General features: G+C 36.0%; 1 protein-coding gene across 1 annotated transcript; it reads right to left on the bottom strand.

The window, feature by feature from the left end:
• Window positions 1–8705: 8705 nt before the first annotated feature.
• On the bottom strand, window positions 8706–9155 carry LOC141489419 (ubiquitin-ribosomal protein eL40 fusion protein-like). The gene has a single exon (XM_074190055.1). It carries the CDS (start codon window positions 9150–9152, stop codon window positions 8706–8708), a length of 447 nt encoding a protein of 148 aa, XP_074046156.1. The 5' UTR covers window positions 9153–9155.
• Between the last annotated feature and the right edge of the window lie 12625 nt (window positions 9156–21780).

Genomic DNA, 21780 nt, shown 5'->3' with positions numbered 1-21780 from the left:
GAGACCCTTCCAATGGTCCATGGATGTGGCTTGTCCTTCATTATGAAGAGGACTAATGATATCATGGAGTATTGTCTAGATTCTTGTGTGAATTAGATTTAAGTGAGGCAGAGCTGCACAAAGTCATTAGCCTTACTTTCTCTTCCAGAGTTATGGAAGTCCAGTGGCATGTAAGGACCATGAACAGAGCATTTGCCTTTTGGTGATTTATCTATTATTGATATGTATGATGAATTAGAGGGGTATGGACACCTGTGAAGGTGTGAGGTTCTTGCAATAAAAAGTCCAAGTTAGAGGCAATGAAGGACTGAGATTAGGTGGCAGTAAGTAAGGGGAATGAAAAAGCCTGTCAGTATGTCAATAAATATTTCTAAAGTACTTACTATGTCCCAGCCTCTGTGCTAAATGATGGGTATAGAAAGAAAGACAAAAAATATGTCCCTACCCTCAAGGAGGATTGTTGGAAAAAATGAGAAGGAAGAATATAAAATAAGAATTGATAGCACTTGGTAAGTGGAAAGATGTGAAGAATGTAGAAGAAGAAAAGAAGGAAGGAAGGAAGAAAAGAGAAGCGAGGAAGGAAGGAAAGGAGGAAAGAAAGAAGGGAGGAAAGAAAGACAAAAGGTACTGTGACATCTAGCTGCCTCTAGGAACTAGGAAAGTTCTCAAGAAATAGGGATGTCAAGAGGGAAGAGGTAGCTAGATGGAATAGTGAGTAGAATAATGAATCTAGAGTAGGGAAGACCCCCCCCCAAATAAAAATCTCATTTAAGACACAATACCTTTGTGCTTCTGGGCAAGTTACAACTTCTGTTCACCTCAACTGTAAAATGGAAATAATAAAGGCAATCATATCCCAAAGTCTTTCAGCGAATCCATTAAGGTAATATTCATGAAATACTTAAAAAACTTAAGAATCAAATGAGTAAAAAATTGGCAAAGTCCTTAGTAATGGCACATAATAAGCACTATAAAACGTTAGTTATTATTGATTATCATTATTATTATTTTGAATGCGAGTAGAATTTGGTTTTAGACCTGTAGTAATAGTGAACACACAGAATGACAAAATCAGGATAAGCTAGAACATTGTGTCACATCAAATAAGTTAGCATTTTAGAATGAGAAGTGTAAAGTTTTATACTTGGATTTATTTTTAAATCAACATGATGAATACAAGGTGTAGATGTGGGATCAAGTAACCATTTATTTGAGAATGAAACTGTTGGAAAGTCTGTGGGTTATAAATGAGAGATGAATAAATAGTTTGATGTCAGTCAAGAAAGCCAATGCAATATTGAGCTGTATTTAGAGAGGCAAAACTTGTAGTCAAAACTCTTCATTGTTCAGTTCTGAATGCTCTATTTTAGGGAAAAATGGTAAAATTGAAAGCATATCCGTGTGTTTGTGTGCATATGCTTATAGTATATAACAGCATATAGTGGTAAAGATGGATGAAATTTTATGAAACTCTGTCCCCTTTACATCTTGTCCCCTTTAAATATTGATTCTTGGTGATTTCCAGAATATATCACATTTTAAAATTTTGAGATATATTAATGTAACTATATGGTGGTAATTTGACATAATTGATGGAAACTAGAACAGCATATAAATATAAATAGTTTGGCCATCCTAATTCATTAAAATTTTAGTGTCAAAATTTAGTTTGGAAAGTGCAGATGTTTAAATCACATATATAATATCTAAATATATGAGGTATATGGCATGCATATATACTGTTATAGAAGTATGTGTAGGCAGGCAGAGCAATGATAATGAATTAGAGATTATCCAGCTGAACTCTCTCAACATTCCCTTTTGAGCAACTTTAAAGTAATATCTCAAATCAAATTTTGGAGTGGTAAAGTCAACAGAAGTTAGGGTGAGGCTTTTTTTGGCATAAGAAAACTTAGATGATTGGCTAAAGTTTGTGACAATATGTGAAGTGAGTCCAGAGCCCATTGCAACAGCAGCAGATTAATAATCTTAGCCCAGATTACAGCAGATCCTTTGTTGGTATTGGGTACAGCTGGCACTGATTGGAAACTCTCTTGCCTTCCCACTCCCCAGATGAGCAGAGACCAACTTCAACATAAAGTTCAAAGTTAAGAAATAAGCTAGAAAATGAGAGAACACCAAAAAAGAATCTGACTATAAAAAAGCTATTATGATAGCAGGGAAGGCCATTGCCTCAACTCAGACAATGTGAAAACAGTTTCAAATAACACTTCAAAGAAAAATTCTACTTAGACCCACAAAAATTCACTAAAGAAAAGGGCTCCATCAAAAGAAGAATAGGTCAAATGAAAAAGAAGGTACAAAAACTTAAAATAAAATAGAATTGGGGTACAGCTGAGTGGTGCAGTGGATAGAGCACTGACCCTGGAGTCAGGAGGACCCGAGTTCAGATCCAGCCTCAGACACTTAATAATTACCTAGTTCTGTGACTTTGGGCAAGTCACTTAATCCCATTATCTTTCAAAAAAAAAAAAAAACAAAAACAGGGGCAGCTAGGTAGCACAGTGGATAAAGCAGCTGCCCTGGAGTCAGGAGTACCTGGGTTCAAATCCAGTCTCAGACACTTAATAATTACCTAGCTGTGTGGCCTTGGGCAAGCCACTTAACCCCATTTGCCTTGCAAAAAAAAATAAAAATTAGAATTAGAGAAGTGGAAGACAAAGACTATGAGAAATCAAGAAACAATAAAACAAAGTCAAGAATGGGAAAAACTTGTGATCTAGTTTATTGGAAAAACCATTGATCTGGAAAATAGATCAAGAAGAGATAATTTAAGACTTTATTATACTACCTGAAAACCATGACCAAAGGAAGAGCCTAGCCATAATTTTTCAAGAAGTTATCCAAGAAAACCACTCTGATATTCTTGAACCAGTAGGTAAAATAGAAATTAAAAGAATCCATCCATTATTTCCTGAAAGAAATCCCAAAATGAAAACTTCCAGAAACATTATAGTCAAATTCCAGAGTATGTAGGTCAAAGAGAAAACAATTCAAGCAGCCATAAAGAAACAATTAAAATATCATGGAGTCAGAGTCTGATTTGTCAGCTTAAAGGAGTTTAGGGCTTAGAATATGATATTCTGGAAGGCAAATGAATTTGTATTACAGCCAAGAATAACCTACTCAGCAAAACTGAATATAATCTTTTGAGGGTGTGTGTGTGTGTCTGTGTGTCTGTGTGTCTGTGTGTGTGTGTATGACATATAGAACTTTCAAAATAACAGAACTGAATAAGAAATTTGGCACTTAAAACCAAAATTCAAGAGAATTATAAAAACGTAAAAATGAAAGTGTAATACATAACTCAATTAAGTTCCTATATGGAAAGATGAGACATGGGAAATGGGAAAGGGAAATATGAAAGGGTGAACATATTAAGAGGGTGGTAAGAAGAAAAATAGATTTTCTTTTTTTGTTTATTATATAAGTATTTTATTTGCTTTATTTGCTTTCCAATTATATACAATAGTAGTTTCTACCAATCATTTTTTGGTAAGATTTTGAATTTTACACTCCCTCCCCCACCTTCCTTTCCCTCCCCTCCTCCCTCAGAAGGCAATCTGATAATCTTTACATTGTTTCCATGCTATACATTGATCAAAATTGAATGTGTTGAAAGAAAAAAACATATCCTTGAGGAAATAATATTAGAGATAGAAAAATTATGTAGAACATAAGGCTACTTTTTTAAAAAAATTGAAGGTAATAATCTTTAGTCTTTGTTTAAACTCCACCATTCTCTCTCTGGATACAAATGGTATTCTCCATTACCTATACCCGCAAAATAGATTTTCAAGAAGGGATAGAATAAAGAGAGGAAAAAAAGAAGAAACAGAAGAAAATGGGATGGAGGAAAATATACAGTTAGTTATCATAATGTGAATGTAAAAGAGATAAACTCCAAACATTAGATGGAAGTAGAGAGCAGAATGGATTAGAAACCAGAATCCAACAAGATGTTGTTTACAAATTTGAAAAAGACTGACACATAGAATTAAAATAAAGGAATAGAGCAGAATTTAATATACTTGATTGTTGCCCTTTGAGAATGAAGAAGTACATCAATTACATGATGACATCATGTATGTTATGTTGAATAAAGTGAGGGAATTGTTTTGCATAGAAATCTTTCTCACTGCCTCTTCCAGAAACATCTTAACCCAGTGGCCTGATAGTTTAGGAAACAGGACTTCTGGTATTGGTCTGGATGCAGATCTTGGCCTCTTAGATGTAGGTCTCTCCCATATCATTGAGGCACCTCAGCATTACAGTAATGTTAAGTTTAGGGGTTTTGACTTAGTGACAGTCAAAGTTCCTTAGTAGTTGTACCCCTTTAGGCTTTGTTAATAGGTAAATCCAATGTTTGACATCAAGTCTTTGTCAGTAGGTACATCCAGTATATGGAGTTACAGTACCATTCATGCTGAGATCATCAGAATAATAAAATTATCCTACCCTGTTCCATGATAGTCTATTTTCTTTAGCTTTACAACCATACTCGCCCTGAACCCAAGAACTTTGGTTTCCTAGAAGTTTCCTGGTGGGTATTTAGACTGCATTATTTATGGTCAGATCTACAATAGTATCTGATCACCTCTGAACCTTCATCTTGTGCTTTTCCAAGAATTTCATCTCTAGCAGCACAATACAAATTCGCCTGGCCATCCCTTTTAATCATGGTCCCAGTTCCTAAAACCACCAAAATAAAAAAGGAAATAGTAGACGTGGTCTTAGACAAAGCAAAACCAAAAATAGACCTAATTTAAAAAGAATAATTGGACAAGTAGGTGGTAAAGCAGATAGAGTGCTAGACCTAGAGTCAGAGAGGCATCTTATTATGTACAAATCTGGCCTCAAACATTTATTAGCTCTACAATAGCTGTAAAATTAACTCTGTTTGCCTTAATTTCCTCATCTGTAAAATGAACTGGAGAAGAAAATGGCAAACCACTCTAGTATCTTTGCCCAGAAAAACCCCAAATGGGACTACAAAGAATCAGACATGACTCAGAAATGACTGAACAATAAAAAGGGAAGATCAGGTAAATGACATTTTGCTAAATGATATCTTAGACAATGAAATGATATTAAGAATTTTTACAGTAAGTTTCTCTGATAAAGGCCTCATTTTTCAAATATACACAGAGTACAGAATGGAGTCAAAGTTATATAAACAAGAACCATTCCCCAACTGATAAATGGTCAGTTAAATACACAGTTTTCAGAAGAAAAAAACAAATCTATCTGTAGTCATAGGAAAAAATGCTTTAAATAACTATTGGATAGAGAAATGCAAATTAAAACATTTGGGAGCTACCACTTCAAACCTATCAGAAATGGCAAATACTGGAAGGGAATAAGAGAAAAATAGGCACACTAATGGATTGTTGATGAACTGATTTAACCATTCTGGAAAACAATTTGGAATACACCCAAAGGGCTATAAAATTGTATATACCCTTTGACTCAAAAATAATGCTACTAACTCTATAGCACATAAAGATCAAAGAAAAAGGGAAAAATGGATGTACAAAAATATTTATAGCAGTTTTTGTTTGTGGAGGCAAAGAATTGGAGGAATGACTAAATAAATTGTGGTATATGAATGTGATGGAACATTATTATTCTATAAGAAGTCAAGAAGGAGGGAACTTCAGAATAACCCAGAAAGATGTGATGCAGAGTAAAGTGAGAAGAACCAGAAGAACATTACACACACCAATAGCAATATTCGGTGATAATCAACTATGATGGACTTGCACATTGCAATTCTAAAAGACCTGTGAAAGAAAATGCCATCCATATCTGGAGAAGTAACTGTGAAATTTAAATGTAGAACAAAGCTTTACTACCTTCAATTTTTAAAAGTTGTCATATGTCTTTTTTTCTCTCTAATTTTTTTTCCCATTTGGATTTGATTCTTTTTGAATTATAAAGATTTTATCTATTTTGAGTTTTACAATTTTCCCCCTAATCTTACTTCCCTCTCCCCACCCCCACCCCCACAGAAAGCAATTTCCCAGTCTTTACATTGTTTCTATGGTATACATTGATCCAAATTAAATGTGATGAGAGAGAAATCATATCCTTAAGGAAAAAACATAAAGTATAAGAGATAACAAGATCAGACAATAAGGTATTGGGGTTTTTTCCTAAATTAAAGGTAATAGTCTTTGGTTTTTGTACAAACTCCATGGTTCTCTCTCTGGATACTGATGGTATTCTCCATTGCAGACAGCCCCAAATTGTCCCTGATTGTTGCACTGATGGAATGAGCGAGTCCATCAAGGTTGAACATCGTCTCCATGTTGCTGTTAGGGTGTATGGTGTTTTTCTGGTTCCGCTCATCTCACTCAGCATCAGTTCATGAAAATCCCTCCAGGCTTCCCTGAATTCCCCTCCCTCCTGGTTTCTAATAGAACAATAGTGTTCCATGACATACATATACCACAGTTCGCTAAGCCACTCCCCAATTGAAGGGCATTTACTTGAATTCTTTGCTACCACAAACAGGGCTGCTATGAATATTTTTGTACAAGTGATGTTTTTACCCTTTTTCATCATTTATTCAGGGTATACCCAATAGTGGTATTGATGGATCAAAGGGTATGCACATTTTTTGTTGCCCTTTGGACGTAGTTCCAAATTTCCCTCCAGAAAGGTTGGATGAGTTAACAGCTCTACCAACAATGCTGGATTTGATTCTTCTTTCTTAACATGATTAATATGCATCTATGGTTATACATGTATAGATTATATTAGAGCTCTTTCTGTCAGAAAGAGGGAAAGAGGAGGGAGAAAAATGTAAACCTCAAATCTTATAAAACATGATTGTTGAAAACTACCTTTGCTTCTAGTTGATAAAGTAAATAATATATAATAAAAAAATAGATAATTTTTAAAACTCAAAAAATGTATATGATACACAATTGCATGTGTTAGAATACTGGGTATATGTAGGACAATCAATAATATGTGTGTATATATGTGAATATTTATGTGCTGTTCTAATTGACTAATAATTGCTCTATTACTACCATCATTGCCATCACTACCATCATTGGCACATATGTATACCTCCAATATCAGAATATGGCATGTTATGGGAATCTCCAGGTGTCAGGATTTAAAATATCCCCCTTTTCACTTAATTTTATAGCTGGAATCATGTTTTAGGAGTGCAGGGCTAAGGTTATGCAGGATTTTAAAAACTCAAATAATTCCAAAAGTTAGTTAGTCTAGACTCAGAATAATGGATAGTATTGAATCATTATAAGGTTTTATCTTTTTTTTTAAAAAAATTCTGCTTGATTTTTTTTGTTTATTTTTGCAAGGCAATGGGGTTAAATGACTTGCCCATGGTCTCACAGCTAGGCAATTATTAAATGTCTGAGGCCAGATTCAAACTCCTCCTGACTCCAGGGACAGTGCTCTATCCACTATTCCATCCAATTGCTCCTACTACTTGATTTTTACTTCCAAATTCCCTCTCCATGTCACTCTTCCATCCATTGAGGAAGGAAAAATAAAATATGAACATATAATTATGCAAAACTAATTTCTGCATTAGTCATGTTCATTATAAATTATTGAACTTGAAAATGGAATGAAACATTTGGATTTTATGAAGATTAGCCTAAAACTACAAGTTGGAGAAGGCAAACAATGGAGATGGGGAGACTAACTTGGGTGCTATTGAGATCATTAGTAACTAGGCTAATCAGAGTAGACACAGTGGAAATGGAAAGTAAGAGGGTGCTATAAAGAGAAACTTTGAAGGAAGAAAGTATAGGATTTGTTGTCAGTCTAAATATAGATAATAAAAGAGAAGGAAAATGATAAAAGATAATTATAAAATTTCTTGTCTTAAGAGATCTAAGCTGAAATGGTGGTACTAGGGCAGAAATAGTTCTGTTGTAAGAAAAATCAGTTTTAGGAAGATGATGTATTTGGATATTTTGAGAGTAAGATAATAACATAATATCCTAGTAGAGTGGTTGTGTAGTCTGGTAGAAATGATCCTGGAGGGCAGGTGAGAGGTTGGAGTTAGAGATGTGGATTTGGGAGATATCTATATAAAAGTCATTTAATGCTGTGGAAGTAGTTGAACTATCTCATGGAGAGAGCACACATAAAGAAGAGAAAATTGAAGCTAGAAACAAAAAAAAAGATATCTACTATTAGAAAATGGGAGAAGGAAGAAGAAATAAATTAGATTAGTCCAAAAGTCCAAAGGAGATAGCAGAAATAGAAGTCAAATAAAAGGCAAGGGAGAGATAATTTTTTAAAAAGATTGAGCAGTCAAAAATTCCAAGTACCAAATACTTAAGATAAAGGCTGAGAAAGGTATTGAAATTGTTAAGATGAAGGTCATGGAAGATTTTCAAAAGTTCAATTTCAGTAGAGTGGTTTGGGGGCTAAAGAATATCCTGGAAAGCCTTCAAAAGAGAAAGAATGGAGTAGAAATCAAAGCAGCAGGTGAAGAGGATAACTTGATAATGTTTTAAGATTTTGACATGGAAAAAAAAAAAGAGTGGAACACTAATTGTGAGGAGTAGAAGGATTGAACAATGTTTGTTTTTTTTTTAGCTTCTCAACTAAAAAGGGATTTTATTGATATTACAGCCCCATTAAACCCGGAACTAGGCCTTGTTACAACAGACTACTCAAGAGCACTTCAGTCAAGGGAGCCAAACCAAAACTGAGCCCCATGGTTGGGCTTTATTTGACCTTCTTCTTGGGGGCACAGGTTGTTGGTGTGGCCGCAGGTTGTTGGTGTGGCTGCACTTCTTCTTACGGTAGTTTACAGCGCGGGGGTGCAGGTGGGCATAACACTTGCGGCAGATCATCTTGTCACAGTTGTACTTCTGAGCCAGCTGTCGAAGGGAAGGCTCAATGATGCCCCTGCGAAGATGCTGCGCCAAGTGCAGAGTGGACTCTTTCTGAATGTTGTAGTCAGAGAGAGTCCGGCCATCTTCTAGCTGTTTTCCAGCAAAAATCAGACGTTGTTGATCTGGTGGGATACCTTCCTTGTCCTGGATTTTAGCTTTGACATTCTCGATAGTATCACTGGGTTCAACGTCAAGAGTGATGGTCTTACCCATCAGGGTCTTCACAAAGATTTGCATCTCTGCAACACTGCGCCCACCTGGTGAGCGACAGGCACCCGCTCGGCCACCTCACTGAAGAGAAAGAGCTTGAACAATGTTTTTAAAGGGACTTGAAAATGTTTGAAAGTGGAAAGGAAGTGATTGAAGAGCACAAATAAAGTGTGTCCTAAAAGTTTTAATAATTTAAAACTTCAATAAGACTTTTGGGACTCCCTTTAATAGATTTGGAGGTGTAATTCCCAGGTTGGCCTTCATTCCATTTGTTGCTTTATATCAGTTATTTTATCTGTAGTATTTTCAGGAATGAGAGTAAGTTGAAATATATTTCCAAATGAAACCAAATTAATAAGAGTTTGTATCTTATCATCAGCAGTGGTACCAGAATGAAGGAATAGCACAGAGTCCTATCATGCAGATTCCATCTGGTCAAAATTATGGTGACCCTTCTATCCCATTACCTATGGTCAGTTCCTCCAGTAGACCAACATTTCTCCTTAATTGTTTACACAATAGTCCTTTCCCTTCAATGTACTGTACTTTGCACCATAGCTGTAAAACCAGAACTTCTTAGTCAATCTCTCTGGTCTTAACTTCTCTAATAAAAGACTTCAGAAATTAGGGCTTTCTGTACTTTGATTATATGACTCTATCCTCTCCACTTCCTGCAAGTGAACATCTTGCTTTTGTTAGTGAAGGCATTGTCTGATCAGTTGGTTCAAAGAGGGATTGACTGTCTGACAAAACACACACACACCATACATACAAACATTGACTCCTAAGTGGTAATGTTTCCCTGCTGTTGAAGCAAATAGGAGACAAAAATAAAGCCCTTAACAGTATGTAACAGGTATCATGAAGAAGAGTCCTGTCTCTGACTGACTGGCTGTGTGAACCTAACCTAAGTCGCTCAGCCTCTATACTCTATGCAACACTTGAAAGTTTGTTATAATCTGGAGGGAAGCTACTGACTTTCTATGATAAGAAAAGATTCTCCCTTATTATTCAGTCTTATCCAACTCTTCAAAACCCTATGGACTATAGACATCCCTACTATCCATGGGGTTCTCTTGGCAAAGATACTGGAATGGTTTGCCATGTCCTTCTCTAGTAGATTAAGGAAAATAGAAGTCAAATTAGCTGTCCAGGGTCACACAACTAACAAGTGTTTGAGGCTGGATTTGAATTTAGATCCTCCTGGCTCCAGGTTGTGTGCTGTATCAACTGAGTCATCCAGTTGCTCCCAAATCCTTCTTACAGCCATGAAATTACTACTGTAGTTGAAATAAAGGAATGAATGGTGTAAGGAAGGAAAGAAGAAAGGAAGGAAACATGCATGTATTAAGAGCCTACTATATGTTAGGGATTGTGTTAAGCATCTTACAAATATTATCTCTTACAAATATTGTGATTGTATGCTACCATTTGGTACTATATCTTTATACTAAAACCACAAAATCCTTAGGGTACTGGAATCTTTTTGGCATTCAATTCTCTGATATTAGATTTGTAGCACCAATTTAAGACATTCTGGTTGACATGTTTTCTTCTAGCATTTATATACCTCTTTGAGGTTCTTATGTGAAGTACTTTACAAATATTATCTCATTTTTATTCTCAGATCAACTCCAGGAGGTAGGTACTATGATTATTTCCATGAAGAAACTGAGACAGAAAGAAGTTAAGTGATTTGCCCCAATCTTTTCTAGCTGGTACGTGTTGAAGATTCGATTTGAATTTCCAAGACCCATTGCTATTCTGGACAACAATGTTGACAAAAGTACCTCACCCTTGCAGACCAAAGTGACAGAAAACCTCTAATAAGTAGAGCAAAGAACTTTTCTTGTTCTATATCTATTTCCCCACTGAGAAAACTGATGAAAATTGGTTGTGAGTGTTTAGATTCAAATTGGCAAATATACTAAGATGAAAATCACAGATCTAGAACTGAAAGGAATCTTAGAGTCAGCCAGGTACCTCGTTTTACAGATAGAATAAACTAGGTTGCTTGCCCAATATAGTTGGATTTAAGGTTGGCTTTGAATCCAAATTCTTTGACTCTAGGGTCAGAGCTCTTGGTGATAATGTTACATCCTGATTTTGGATAGGGGAGACCCTTTGGATGGCAGTAAGCTGCTAGCATTGCTCTTTGGAGAAGGGAAGAAAGAAGGGCAGAGCAGAGCTATTGTGACTCCTTGATTAGACCATCTTGATTATTAAGGTGTGACCACATAGAGACAAAGTATTGTTTACTCACTGGATCACATTTTGGGTGCCATGTAGCTTTCTAGAAAATAAAAAATCTTTTGTTTCCTAAAATACAGGAACCTCCTTTTGCAAAAGTTTCTGTAATGACATTCATGACCTGAGGTTGTACCTGTGAATGATAATCAAAGTGCAAAATAGAGACAATGATTTAGAAGAGAAAATCAGTTTTGGCCTAAAATATCCAGTTATCACTGGGGGGGACGAAAAGAGAAACATTGAATTATGAGGATAATTGTCTCCTTTCATCATTTTCCATTGGATATGTAGACACAATTTGAATATAAAGCATTTAAAGACAAATGTAATCTCAGCTTCTGCGGGAAACTAGCTTCAGGTTAAGAAGCAGAGACCAGAAACCTGGGCTTGATGCCAGCACCATTGTTAGCTCCTGACTTTGGTGTCAGGAAAGTCAGATAGAAATTTGTTTTAAGGAAAATGTACCATGTTTTGGGGGCTGGACTCTCACATCGAAGCGTGGGAAGGTTGAGACTTTATGCTTTTCATGACAAGCTTGTATTTTAATGTCTTGTGGGAATGCAACACATCCATTGACAAAACTCCATTTGTATAACTGAGCATCTGGAGCCCTGCAGTATTTTCACTTTCAGACTGCCAGCATCCATCTTTGACTTAGAACAAGAAACTTGCTACACAGTGGATACTGTGTTCACACTGGTCTAGATGCTATCTACTATGTAATCTTATGAGAGTCTCAAGTATCACCCAGAAGGCTTGCAGGGACCTTTAAAAACACCAGGAAAGGATCAGGAGAGGGGTGAGGGGCACGAGGAAGAGGAATCCCTGCTTCATAGTGCAGAGAGGAGAAGCAAATTTCTATTTGGGAGGGAAAAGAAACCATTTCCCTTTGAAACTATCTTAAGTGAAAAATAATTTTCCCTTAAGAAAAGCATGAAATCATTGAATCATACTTAGACTTGGAAGGGTCCAAACTGAAGTATGACTGAAATCTTTCTTATAAAAGTGGCAAAGCCAGGGTTTGAACCCTGGACCTCTGGCTCCAAATCCTGTGTTCTTTCCATTTTACTATGATCCTAGGGCCCTGTCCCGGAGTGAGAGTTAGCAATTTTTTGTGCCTGGGGCCAGCTTGGTAGGGAGGATTAGCCTGGGTGTGACCACCAAAAGGAGGAAGCTCATCACTAGTTTATAAAGGATTTCTACTCTGCAGGACTGGATGATGTTAGGAAGGAAAGAGGACTAGAGTTTGGAGGAGTAGGGCAGTGGTCAGAGAAACAATAATCTTTGATCAGCCTTTCCTGCCAAGCAGGGAAGGATGTTACTGAGAATGTGGTTGCTGAGCTTAGGACTCACAAGGAAGGGGATTCTATAATAGTAGTATTGGCATTCTCTCTCTCTCTCTCTCTCTCTCTCTCTCTCTCTCTCTCTCTCTCTCTCTCTCTCTGTTATCTAGCTCAGGCTAAAGTATTAGTCACCTTGGTCTTGATACTTGTTCAATTGGGTCCCCATTCAGGATTTTCTAGGCAAAGATACTAGAATGGTTTGCCATTTCCTTCTCCAGTTTATTTTACAGATGAGGAAACTGAAGCAAATAGGATTAAGTGATTTGCCCAGGGTTACACAGCTAGTAAGTGTCTGAGGACAGATTTGAATTCAAGAAGTTGCGTTTTCCTGACTCCTGGCTCAGAATTTTATCTATTGTGTCATCTAGCTGCCCAAAGTCTTGTTACATGAATCAATATCAAATTCTCTCTCTCTCTCTCTCTCTCTCTCTCTCTCTCTCTCTCTCTCTCTCACACACACACACACACACACACACACACACACACACACACACACACACACACTCTTAGTGTTCCAATCAGAAATACACAGCATCCAATAAGATGAAAACAAACCCTTGAGCTGTCTAGAAAAGTAGTTAAATCAACTGAAAGATAAGATCCTCCTACTTAGGCCACAAATATATAGTTACATCCTAACATTTATCCTGTGTTTCTCTGTTATAAGAGAAAATGAGAATTTGGAACTCTGTGGAAGACCTTGTGAAGTTTATGCTCTTATGGTATAAGCCTCAACTTGAAAGATCATTCTTTAAAAGGTAGTTTTGTTTAAGGCATAACACCTGCCATTTGATTAGCTTGAAGGTGGGCAGTACTAATTATGACTTCATAGATAAAATTCTTTTTTTTGCAAGACAATGGGATTAAATGACTTACCCAAGGTCCCACAGCTAAGTAATTATTAAGTGTATGAGGCTGGATTTGAACTCAGGTCTTCCCTACACCAGGGCCAGTGCTTTATCCACAGTACCACTGAGCTGCCCCATAGATCAACTTCTTAAGTTTCCTTTGTTCATCAGATTATGAATAACTGAAATCAGAGGTAATAGCAGTAACATGTTTTTCTACAAAATAAAAATCTTATTTTTAAAATTCACCATTTAAAATTTTTTTAAATCACCTTTATATCAGCTAAAAATCATTTATATAATATTTTATATCAATTATAGATTACTTTTTGATTATAGGTTTCATCCTTAAGATACAACACACACACACACACACACACACACACACACACACACACACACACGTAGTTTTGTTGAAATTCTTTTTCAAAATATCTTTTTGTTGTTAACTAGTCAAAACTCCCCCTCCCCCAAATGTTAATGTCAGAGTTGGGAATAAAGTAGAGAAAACCCGAATGTATCTGAGTACTTTGCTGATCTACTTATCTCTCTGGCTAGTAGCCATTGGGAACAAGCTTGTAGTATAGAACATAGCTAAAATTTTAAGTTTTTTTTCCAGAAGTACTAGATTGAATATTCAGTCAAGGAAGCTCCTATCTTCTCCCAGTCTCATGATTGTTATAGACATCACTCTTGCCTTATGTATCCCTAAATGCTACCCATGTAATGACCTTGAATGTCCCACTTCTTTTGACTGTCTTTATATCATTAACATGGGTCTATACAAACTCAGTCTGAGATTTGGTAACAAACTCTTCTATTGTCCTGGTCACTATTTCACCCCTGCCAGTTTTATATTTGTGGAGCTCCCTGGGAGCTCTTCCTTTTGACATCTAGCGAGTCTTACTGAGTCTCAATTTCACAGCCTCATCATCTGCTCCTCTGTTTTTTGAACTAAAATGCTTGTAAAAATTTAGCTTTTGGGCAAAAGCTAAATAAATGATGGTATGTGAATATAATGGAATATTATGGTGACATGAGAAACAATGAAAGAGTTTCATAAATAAACTAGTAAGATCTCTAAGAACAGATTAGAGTGAATTAAGCAGAAATAGATACACAGTTTATGCAGTGATATAAAGAAAAACAACTTTGACAGCTTTTAGAATTTTTTTTTTGTTTTTGCAAGGCAATGGGGTTAGGTAATTTACTCAAGGTCACATAGGTATTTATTAAGTTCTGAGGCTGGATTTGAACTCAGATTTTCCTGATTCCAGGATCATTGCTCCATCCACTATGTCACCTAACTGCCCTGTCCCCTTAGAATTCTATCAATTCAATTATAAACAATGAATACAAAAGATGAAGAGTTACCTCCTCCTCCAGAGAAGTGATAGACTTACAATGAAGACCTAGACACATTTTTGCATATGGTCAACACAGAATTTTCTTTGCAGGATTCTGAATGTTTGTTATGAGAGTTTTAATTTTTTTTATTGTTTAATTGACTGAGGATAGAGGGAGAGAGAGATAAATGCTTGCAAAATAAACAAATTATTTTCAAATAAGGGTGGACAGTCTTAAATGAAAGCAACATTAGCAAAGTTAATTTCTAAATTCTTCCACTTTTTATGAATCTTGGTAGAAAAAAATATATCAAGACTAGACCTATGATTAAATTGATAGAGAGGACTCCCAGGGAAGAAACTTTTTACTGATGCAGGTTTCTGTAATGAACAAACTTAGAGATTTGCCAGAATCACAGAGATGTTCAATGACTAGCTGAAAAACAAAGGTTTTTCTGACCCTGGGGCCATCGTTACTCTACCTCTCATATATGTTATCTATTGATTGTCCTTTGTTTTCCAAGGAAACTAATGACATCACAGGGTAATATCTTGATTCCTGTGTGAATTGAATTGAGACAGAGTTCCATAAAACTGTCACAAAGATATTCTCTTCCAGAATCATTGAAGTCTAGAAGCTAGACAAAAGTCAAGATAACTTGCAATGGCCCAGGATGCAGTGCATGACCTTGGTATAACTGATGTTTAAGCTCTAAGTGCTCTACAGAACATGCTTCAACTGACTTCATGGCAATTCGAATAATTTGTTCACATCTGTTTATTCTGCCAAGAGAAGTCTTCATTTGCTTGGAGTGGACACACATAACTCATCAAGGAATTCGAGGTTTTACCCTTGTATAGCCTGTGTCTCCCAAGACAGTTTATCAGGTTGTGGTCACTACAAATACTATTTTCTTGGAACCACAGGTGAGAGTTAAGTACCTGGTAGCCCCCAAAGATGAATGAGCAGTCCTAAAAAGCACCAGATGTGCTCATTCTCCCTAAATACCCCAGGCACCCTTTTGTTCTATTATCACAACTTGTGAATAAGAAATGTATTTTCTTATCTCTTTTTCCCTCTCTGTCTTCCCTCTTCCATTTATCCTCTCCTTCTCTCTTTCCCTATTTATCTGACATATACAGAAACACATTTATATGTATATGCAATTATTTGGTTGCATCTTCACTCCCTAGAGGGCATGGACCACATTTTGTGCTTGGCGAACTTAACCAAGTTTCTGCAAGACATCTCTCTTATTAGAATGTGACTTCTTTGAGGAGAGGGACTATTGTCACCCATTTTTTAATAATCAGATTTAGCACAATGCCTGAAAAATAGCAAATGTTTAATAAATAATGTGTCAGCTGGCTGACTTTGCACATAGTAGGCTCTCAGCCAAAGTGAAAGAATTACATCTTTTAAGTGATTCCCTTCTCTGAGCTGGTGTGAGCCTGTTAGAACAGAGAATATGAAATGGGTCACAATGCTAAACACCTCATTCCTGGGCAGGAAGGTTGTTAAGCACCCTCTGAGAAAATCAGGGTAGAACTGGGTTCTATTAAAATAAAATCAAACATTAAAATAAATTGGTTTTTATAAAAGAATACCAAGGAAGCTTTTTTCCAAGTCTTGATAACAACCTTTTCACAGACATATGTGGCGATATTTAACTGCCAGGCAAAAATATTTTGACACTTGTTCTATTTGATTTCTGTAGTAGGCTAAAATGTGATAAAACTTGAATGAATACATGGATGTTTTATTAAATATCTCAACCAAGGAACTAAAATATTTTCATTGTGCTTTGCTCCTGGGTGTGTTTCATACTCCTCCAATCTCTCAACTGGCACCACTATTAAACTGCCTTGGGAAATAATACTTTGAGTGATTTATTATTGGTTTTGCTGAGGTTCCTATCTTTCCTAGTTCCAAATGTAACCATTCAATGTTTTTGCATGTTGTATAGTTCATCTGTATTTTAGAATTGACTCTCATCCATTGACTCTCCACAAGATATATGTCCAATGCATTAGAGACCCTCCCTTGGACTTTCTGAATCCTGATAGTACCACTAGTCATTTGGATCATCTAGTTATTTTTCCTCAATCTGACTATATAGCTAGTCCATATTTTTCTTCTCATATTTTGCCTTGATAACATCTTAGATTCTATTTGTTATGTGTTAGTGATATCTGAGAACACTTTGTAGCTACTAGGTATTTCCTCTTCTTGTATTTTTTTAAAAAAACCAATTCTTTGAAGGTCATTATATTCCATGATTCCATATAACATCAAAAGGAGAAATATTAATTTTAAAGAAAAGTGATTTTGTTGCATTATATAATTTGAATTCATTAAAAGCACTGAACAATTTTCCCTATGCAATGCTAGTAGATTGTGCAACTGTAAATTCTTGGTTTTGTTCATCATTCATCTGCTGCTGTTATCTAATGTATACATATTGTTGAATTAATCAAATAATCTGTATATTAGTTGCCTGTGGTTAGCTGGGAAGATGCATTTATCACCTATGTTGTTATCCAAAGAATAAACTTTAATGGTTTGATAATTACTGGGAATGGCATCTCTAGCAGTGTGCCCTAGGGGTCTGTGTTAGGCTTTGGCCAACTTGCCATTTTTATCAGGTGACTTGGATAAAGGCATAGATGACATTCTTATCACATTTGCAGATGACACAAAGGTGGGAGAGATGACTAACACTACTGGAAGAAGACCTGTGAAAGCTAAGAAGGACAGGGTTCACTAATATGTTAGATGACAGAATTAAAATTTTAAAAGATCCTTACAGTCTAGAATACTGGGCTGAATCTAATTCGATGAAATCAATATAGTTAAGTAGCATAAGGAGATCAGGAAGAATTGGGTTTGAGTTCTGTTTCTAACATGTACAAGTTATATGACTATGGGGAATTCACTTTAAAAAGTATACCAGCCAACTCTTTCATACTGTATAAGTTATGAATCAATTGAAAATCTACAGTGGCAGAAGAAGTTCTATAGTGAGAGTGCCTTACCCTGATGAAATTAGAGATCTGGACTAAAAATTCATACAATTGGGTTAAAAAATCATCTTCAAAAAAATCAACTTCTAAAAATGGTATGACTAAATAGTTTTTCTAAAAATATCTATTTATTTTAGTGAACTAGAAACTCAGACAAGAGTACGATGCAAGGGTCAAAAAAAACTAATAAAAAGCTTTTCATTAATTCAAAGTGGATTTTTCTATTTCCACACTTCTACCCAGATACCTAGAATCTGACTGAGTTTGAGATTTCATTATTGTATACTTAGTAGGTTCTGTGAAATCAGGGAACTAGATCTCCATACTTTGTCTCCATAGTACTCTGTAAAAATATATTCTAAATAAAGGTTATAACCTCCTTGAGGCTAGAGGCAATTGCAATTTTGTTTTTTATCTCCATCTCCTAACAGATTATTTTATATATCTTGTCTTGTTTCATTGTGTCAGTTATGTCTGATTCTCTGTGACCTGATGTGGGGTTTTCTTGGCAAAGATACTAGAGTGGTTTGTCATTTCATTCTCCAGTTCATTTTACAGATGAGGAAATTGAGGCAAATAGGGTTTAGTGACTTGCCCAGCATCACCCATCCAGATTTGAACTGAGGACGATGTGGTTTCCAGACTCCAGGCTCAGCTCTCTTTCCACTGTGATACCTAGCTGCCCTGTTTTTTTATATATATTAGACAATAATTTTTTGTCGAAGTGATGTAAAAAGAAGCAAATGAATAGCTATACTCAAGATGGCTTATGTAGAATAATTCTTATTTCAAAATATAGTGTTTCTTGTGTTTGTTTTAAAAAAATTGCCTCATCAATGCATCATCCACCCAATGTAAGTCTGTGAATAATAGAGTAGGAAAAGTCATGGATTTATTTGGCCGTGTGTGTGTGTGTGTGTGTGTGTGTGTGTGTGTGTGTGTGTGACTGGATAAGCCTTTAAATGCTCATCTTGACAAAGAGTTTTATAATCCTCAAACTACTTCCCTCGCAGGATGATTATGAAAAAATTTCTTTATAGAATTTCAAGTGCTATAAAAAGTACAATCAATGATTGTACAACTTCAGCACTGAACTATCTCAGAACCCTGGATTCCAATCCATTGTCTAATACTATTTTCAAGAGGGGACATTTAGAATTATTTCTTGCTTAGGATCACACAGATAGAGAGTAAATGTCTGAGGCTGTATTTGAAATCAGATCTTCCTGGCTACAGGTCTGGTCCCTCAGAACTGCTTCTCATATATAATGAATTAAAGAGTTTCAAATTAAGGCTAACTAAAGTTTTAGACTGAAATATGAGTATTGTTGGAATAAAAGTGAAAATCTTGGTTGAACTAGGGCAGGCATTTTAATGCAATGGAAAGACCAAATCACCAATGATTATCACACCCTTTCTCTTCTCCCCCACCCACCACTTCTTTTGTGTATGGTATGAGTCTTAACCATCCTCTGGCCTCAGCCATCATAGGATAGCTTTTCGCTTTTCAAGTCTACACATGTCCACAAAGACCTTTGTTCCCAGTTAAGTTGTGGAGTCACCTAGCAACCAGACTACTGTGGCAAATTAGCTCCTGGTCTCTTAAAATCTGTCATTCCCTATTTTTACCCACCTTCTCAATCATCTCCCTAACTCCCCACCCTTATTCTTCTGAATTAAGTGACTCAAAGTGCTCTAGGTCTTTTTCCTAATTGAGACACATACCACACACAACTTGTCAAATAAACGTGCTGAGAAAGCTAGGAAGAACAAAGACCTGATCCCATCCTTGTGGCCCACAGGGATGGAATGATCCTTTGAGTGACATTCATTCCTAATGCCATATGGTAGATATTGGAAAGGACAAATTATGTAAGATTCTGAGTCTAGCCTTGGCTACTATGAGATTAGTTTCTAAACAAAGCCCTTCTGCTAGTCTGAGACTATATCACTTTTCTTTCCTTTTGATCTAGCCTGAAATTCAAACATCAAAGATAACCCTCTGGGTGAGTCAACAAAAGAACAACTACTATGTATTATTGCTAGGTGGTGGAATGGATGGTTTGGTATTCAGGAAAACTTGTCCTGATTCACTGGCTAGTTTTGTGACCCTTGGGCAAGTCACTTAACCACTCTGGGATGTATAGGATGTTGAGGGAGAGCTAGTACCTCTGTATGAGGAGTTATTAAGTCCTTTTAGGGTTGCTCATCTTCCTTTGCTATTCAGCCTTCACCCAATTCTCTTTTTTATACTTTATTTTTAATGTTTTATTTATTTTTATTTTTTAATCAATTAATTTATACATCGCCTAATGTTGTTGTTGATTGTACATTGTTCTCTTGGTTCTACTCTCTTCGCTCAGCATCAGATCCCGCAAGTCAAGTCAGACCATTTATGATTTCTTATAGAAGAATAGTATTCCATAGGATTCATGTACCATAACTTGTTTAGCCATTCCCCAATTGATGGGCCTCCCTTAATTTCTAATTCTTTGCCACTACAAAAAGAGCTGCTATAAATATTTTGGAAAATGTAAGACTTTTCCCATATTTTATAATTTCTTCTGGATATAGACCTAGAATGGGAATTGCTAGGTCAAAGGGTATGCACAGTTTTATTGCTCTTTGGGCACAGTTCCATATCACTCTCCAGAAAGGTTATATCCATTCACAACTCTACCAGCTGTGCATCAATGTCCCACAACCTCTCCAACATTTATCATCTTCCCTTTCTCATCTTGGCTAGTCTAATAGGTGTGAGATGATACTTCTTCATTGTTGTTTTAATTTGCATTTCTCTAATCAATAGTGATTAGGAGCATTTTCATATGATTATATATAGCTTTAATTTCTTCATTTGAAAACTGTCTGTTCATATCCTTTGACCATTTATCAATTGGGGAATAACTTGTGATCTAAAAATTGTTGCAATTCTCTATATATTTTAGAGATAAGACTTTTTAATCAGAACTTCTGGTGAAAATTGTTTCCCAGCTTTCTGTTTTCCTTCTAATTTTGCCAGCCTTTCTCCCAGTTCTTACCAAGAAGCTATAGCATACACAGTGACCACACCTGGTAAAATTGTCTTGATGACTGGCTAAAACGAGTTGAGGGTAACCAATGGTCCTCAGACTCATTGGTGAGTTAAGGGGATGTCTACCCCTAGGACGTGAAGACTTTCTCCAGTCCAATGAGCAGATGAGAACATTTCATTCATAAATGAAGCAGGAGTTGTGAAGTGCTTATAGCTTGGTCAGACACTGAAGATGTCAAGGTCATCTATTGCAACCCAGGCCATCACCAACTGTCTTGATTTTGGTATTATCAGTGAACTTCTATGATTCTGGAAGAATGAAGCTGATGACTTTATTTAAAGCTATCTCACTTAAATTCAATTCACAAGCTAGTCAAGGTATTACCCCATGATGTCATTTGTTCTCTGGAAAAAGGAAGGATGAATGGGTATAATAATAGCACCTTAATCATAAAGTGAGAATCAAATAAGAAAATATGTGATAATATATGTAAAATACTTTGCAAACTTTAAAGTACTATATAAGAGCAAATTATTATAGTTCTCTGTGATGATATCTGATCCATTTCCTAGATAGCAATCTTTAAAAGTAATTTATTAATAAACCAGTAATTAATCTAAAGATTTTTTCCTTATCCTCAGCACTCAGAATGGAAATCACTTCATAAATGTTTCTTAATTTTATTTGATTGCCTCTAAAGGCTGTCACTAAATTTGGTACCTCTGAGGGGAGGGGAGCCCAGGATAGCATTTTTTCAAGTAGGTTGTTTATCAAATCAGATTAGTTGGACCAAATTAAATGAAAGACAA

This window comes from Macrotis lagotis, chromosome 5 (assembly GCF_037893015.1).
Source record: "Macrotis lagotis isolate mMagLag1 chromosome 5, bilby.v1.9.chrom.fasta, whole genome shotgun sequence".
NCBI classification, from domain to species: domain Eukaryota; kingdom Metazoa; phylum Chordata; class Mammalia; order Peramelemorphia; family Peramelidae; genus Macrotis; species Macrotis lagotis.
Note: the sequence above shows the minus strand (reverse complement) of the source record. Positions and strands in the feature narration are given on the sequence as shown.

Excerpts from the sequence above, each read along its gene's own strand:
- LOC141489419 (XM_074190055.1), bottom strand. The coding sequence starts at position 9,152 with ATGCAAATCTTTGTGAAGACCCTGATGGGTAAGACCATCACTCTTGAC.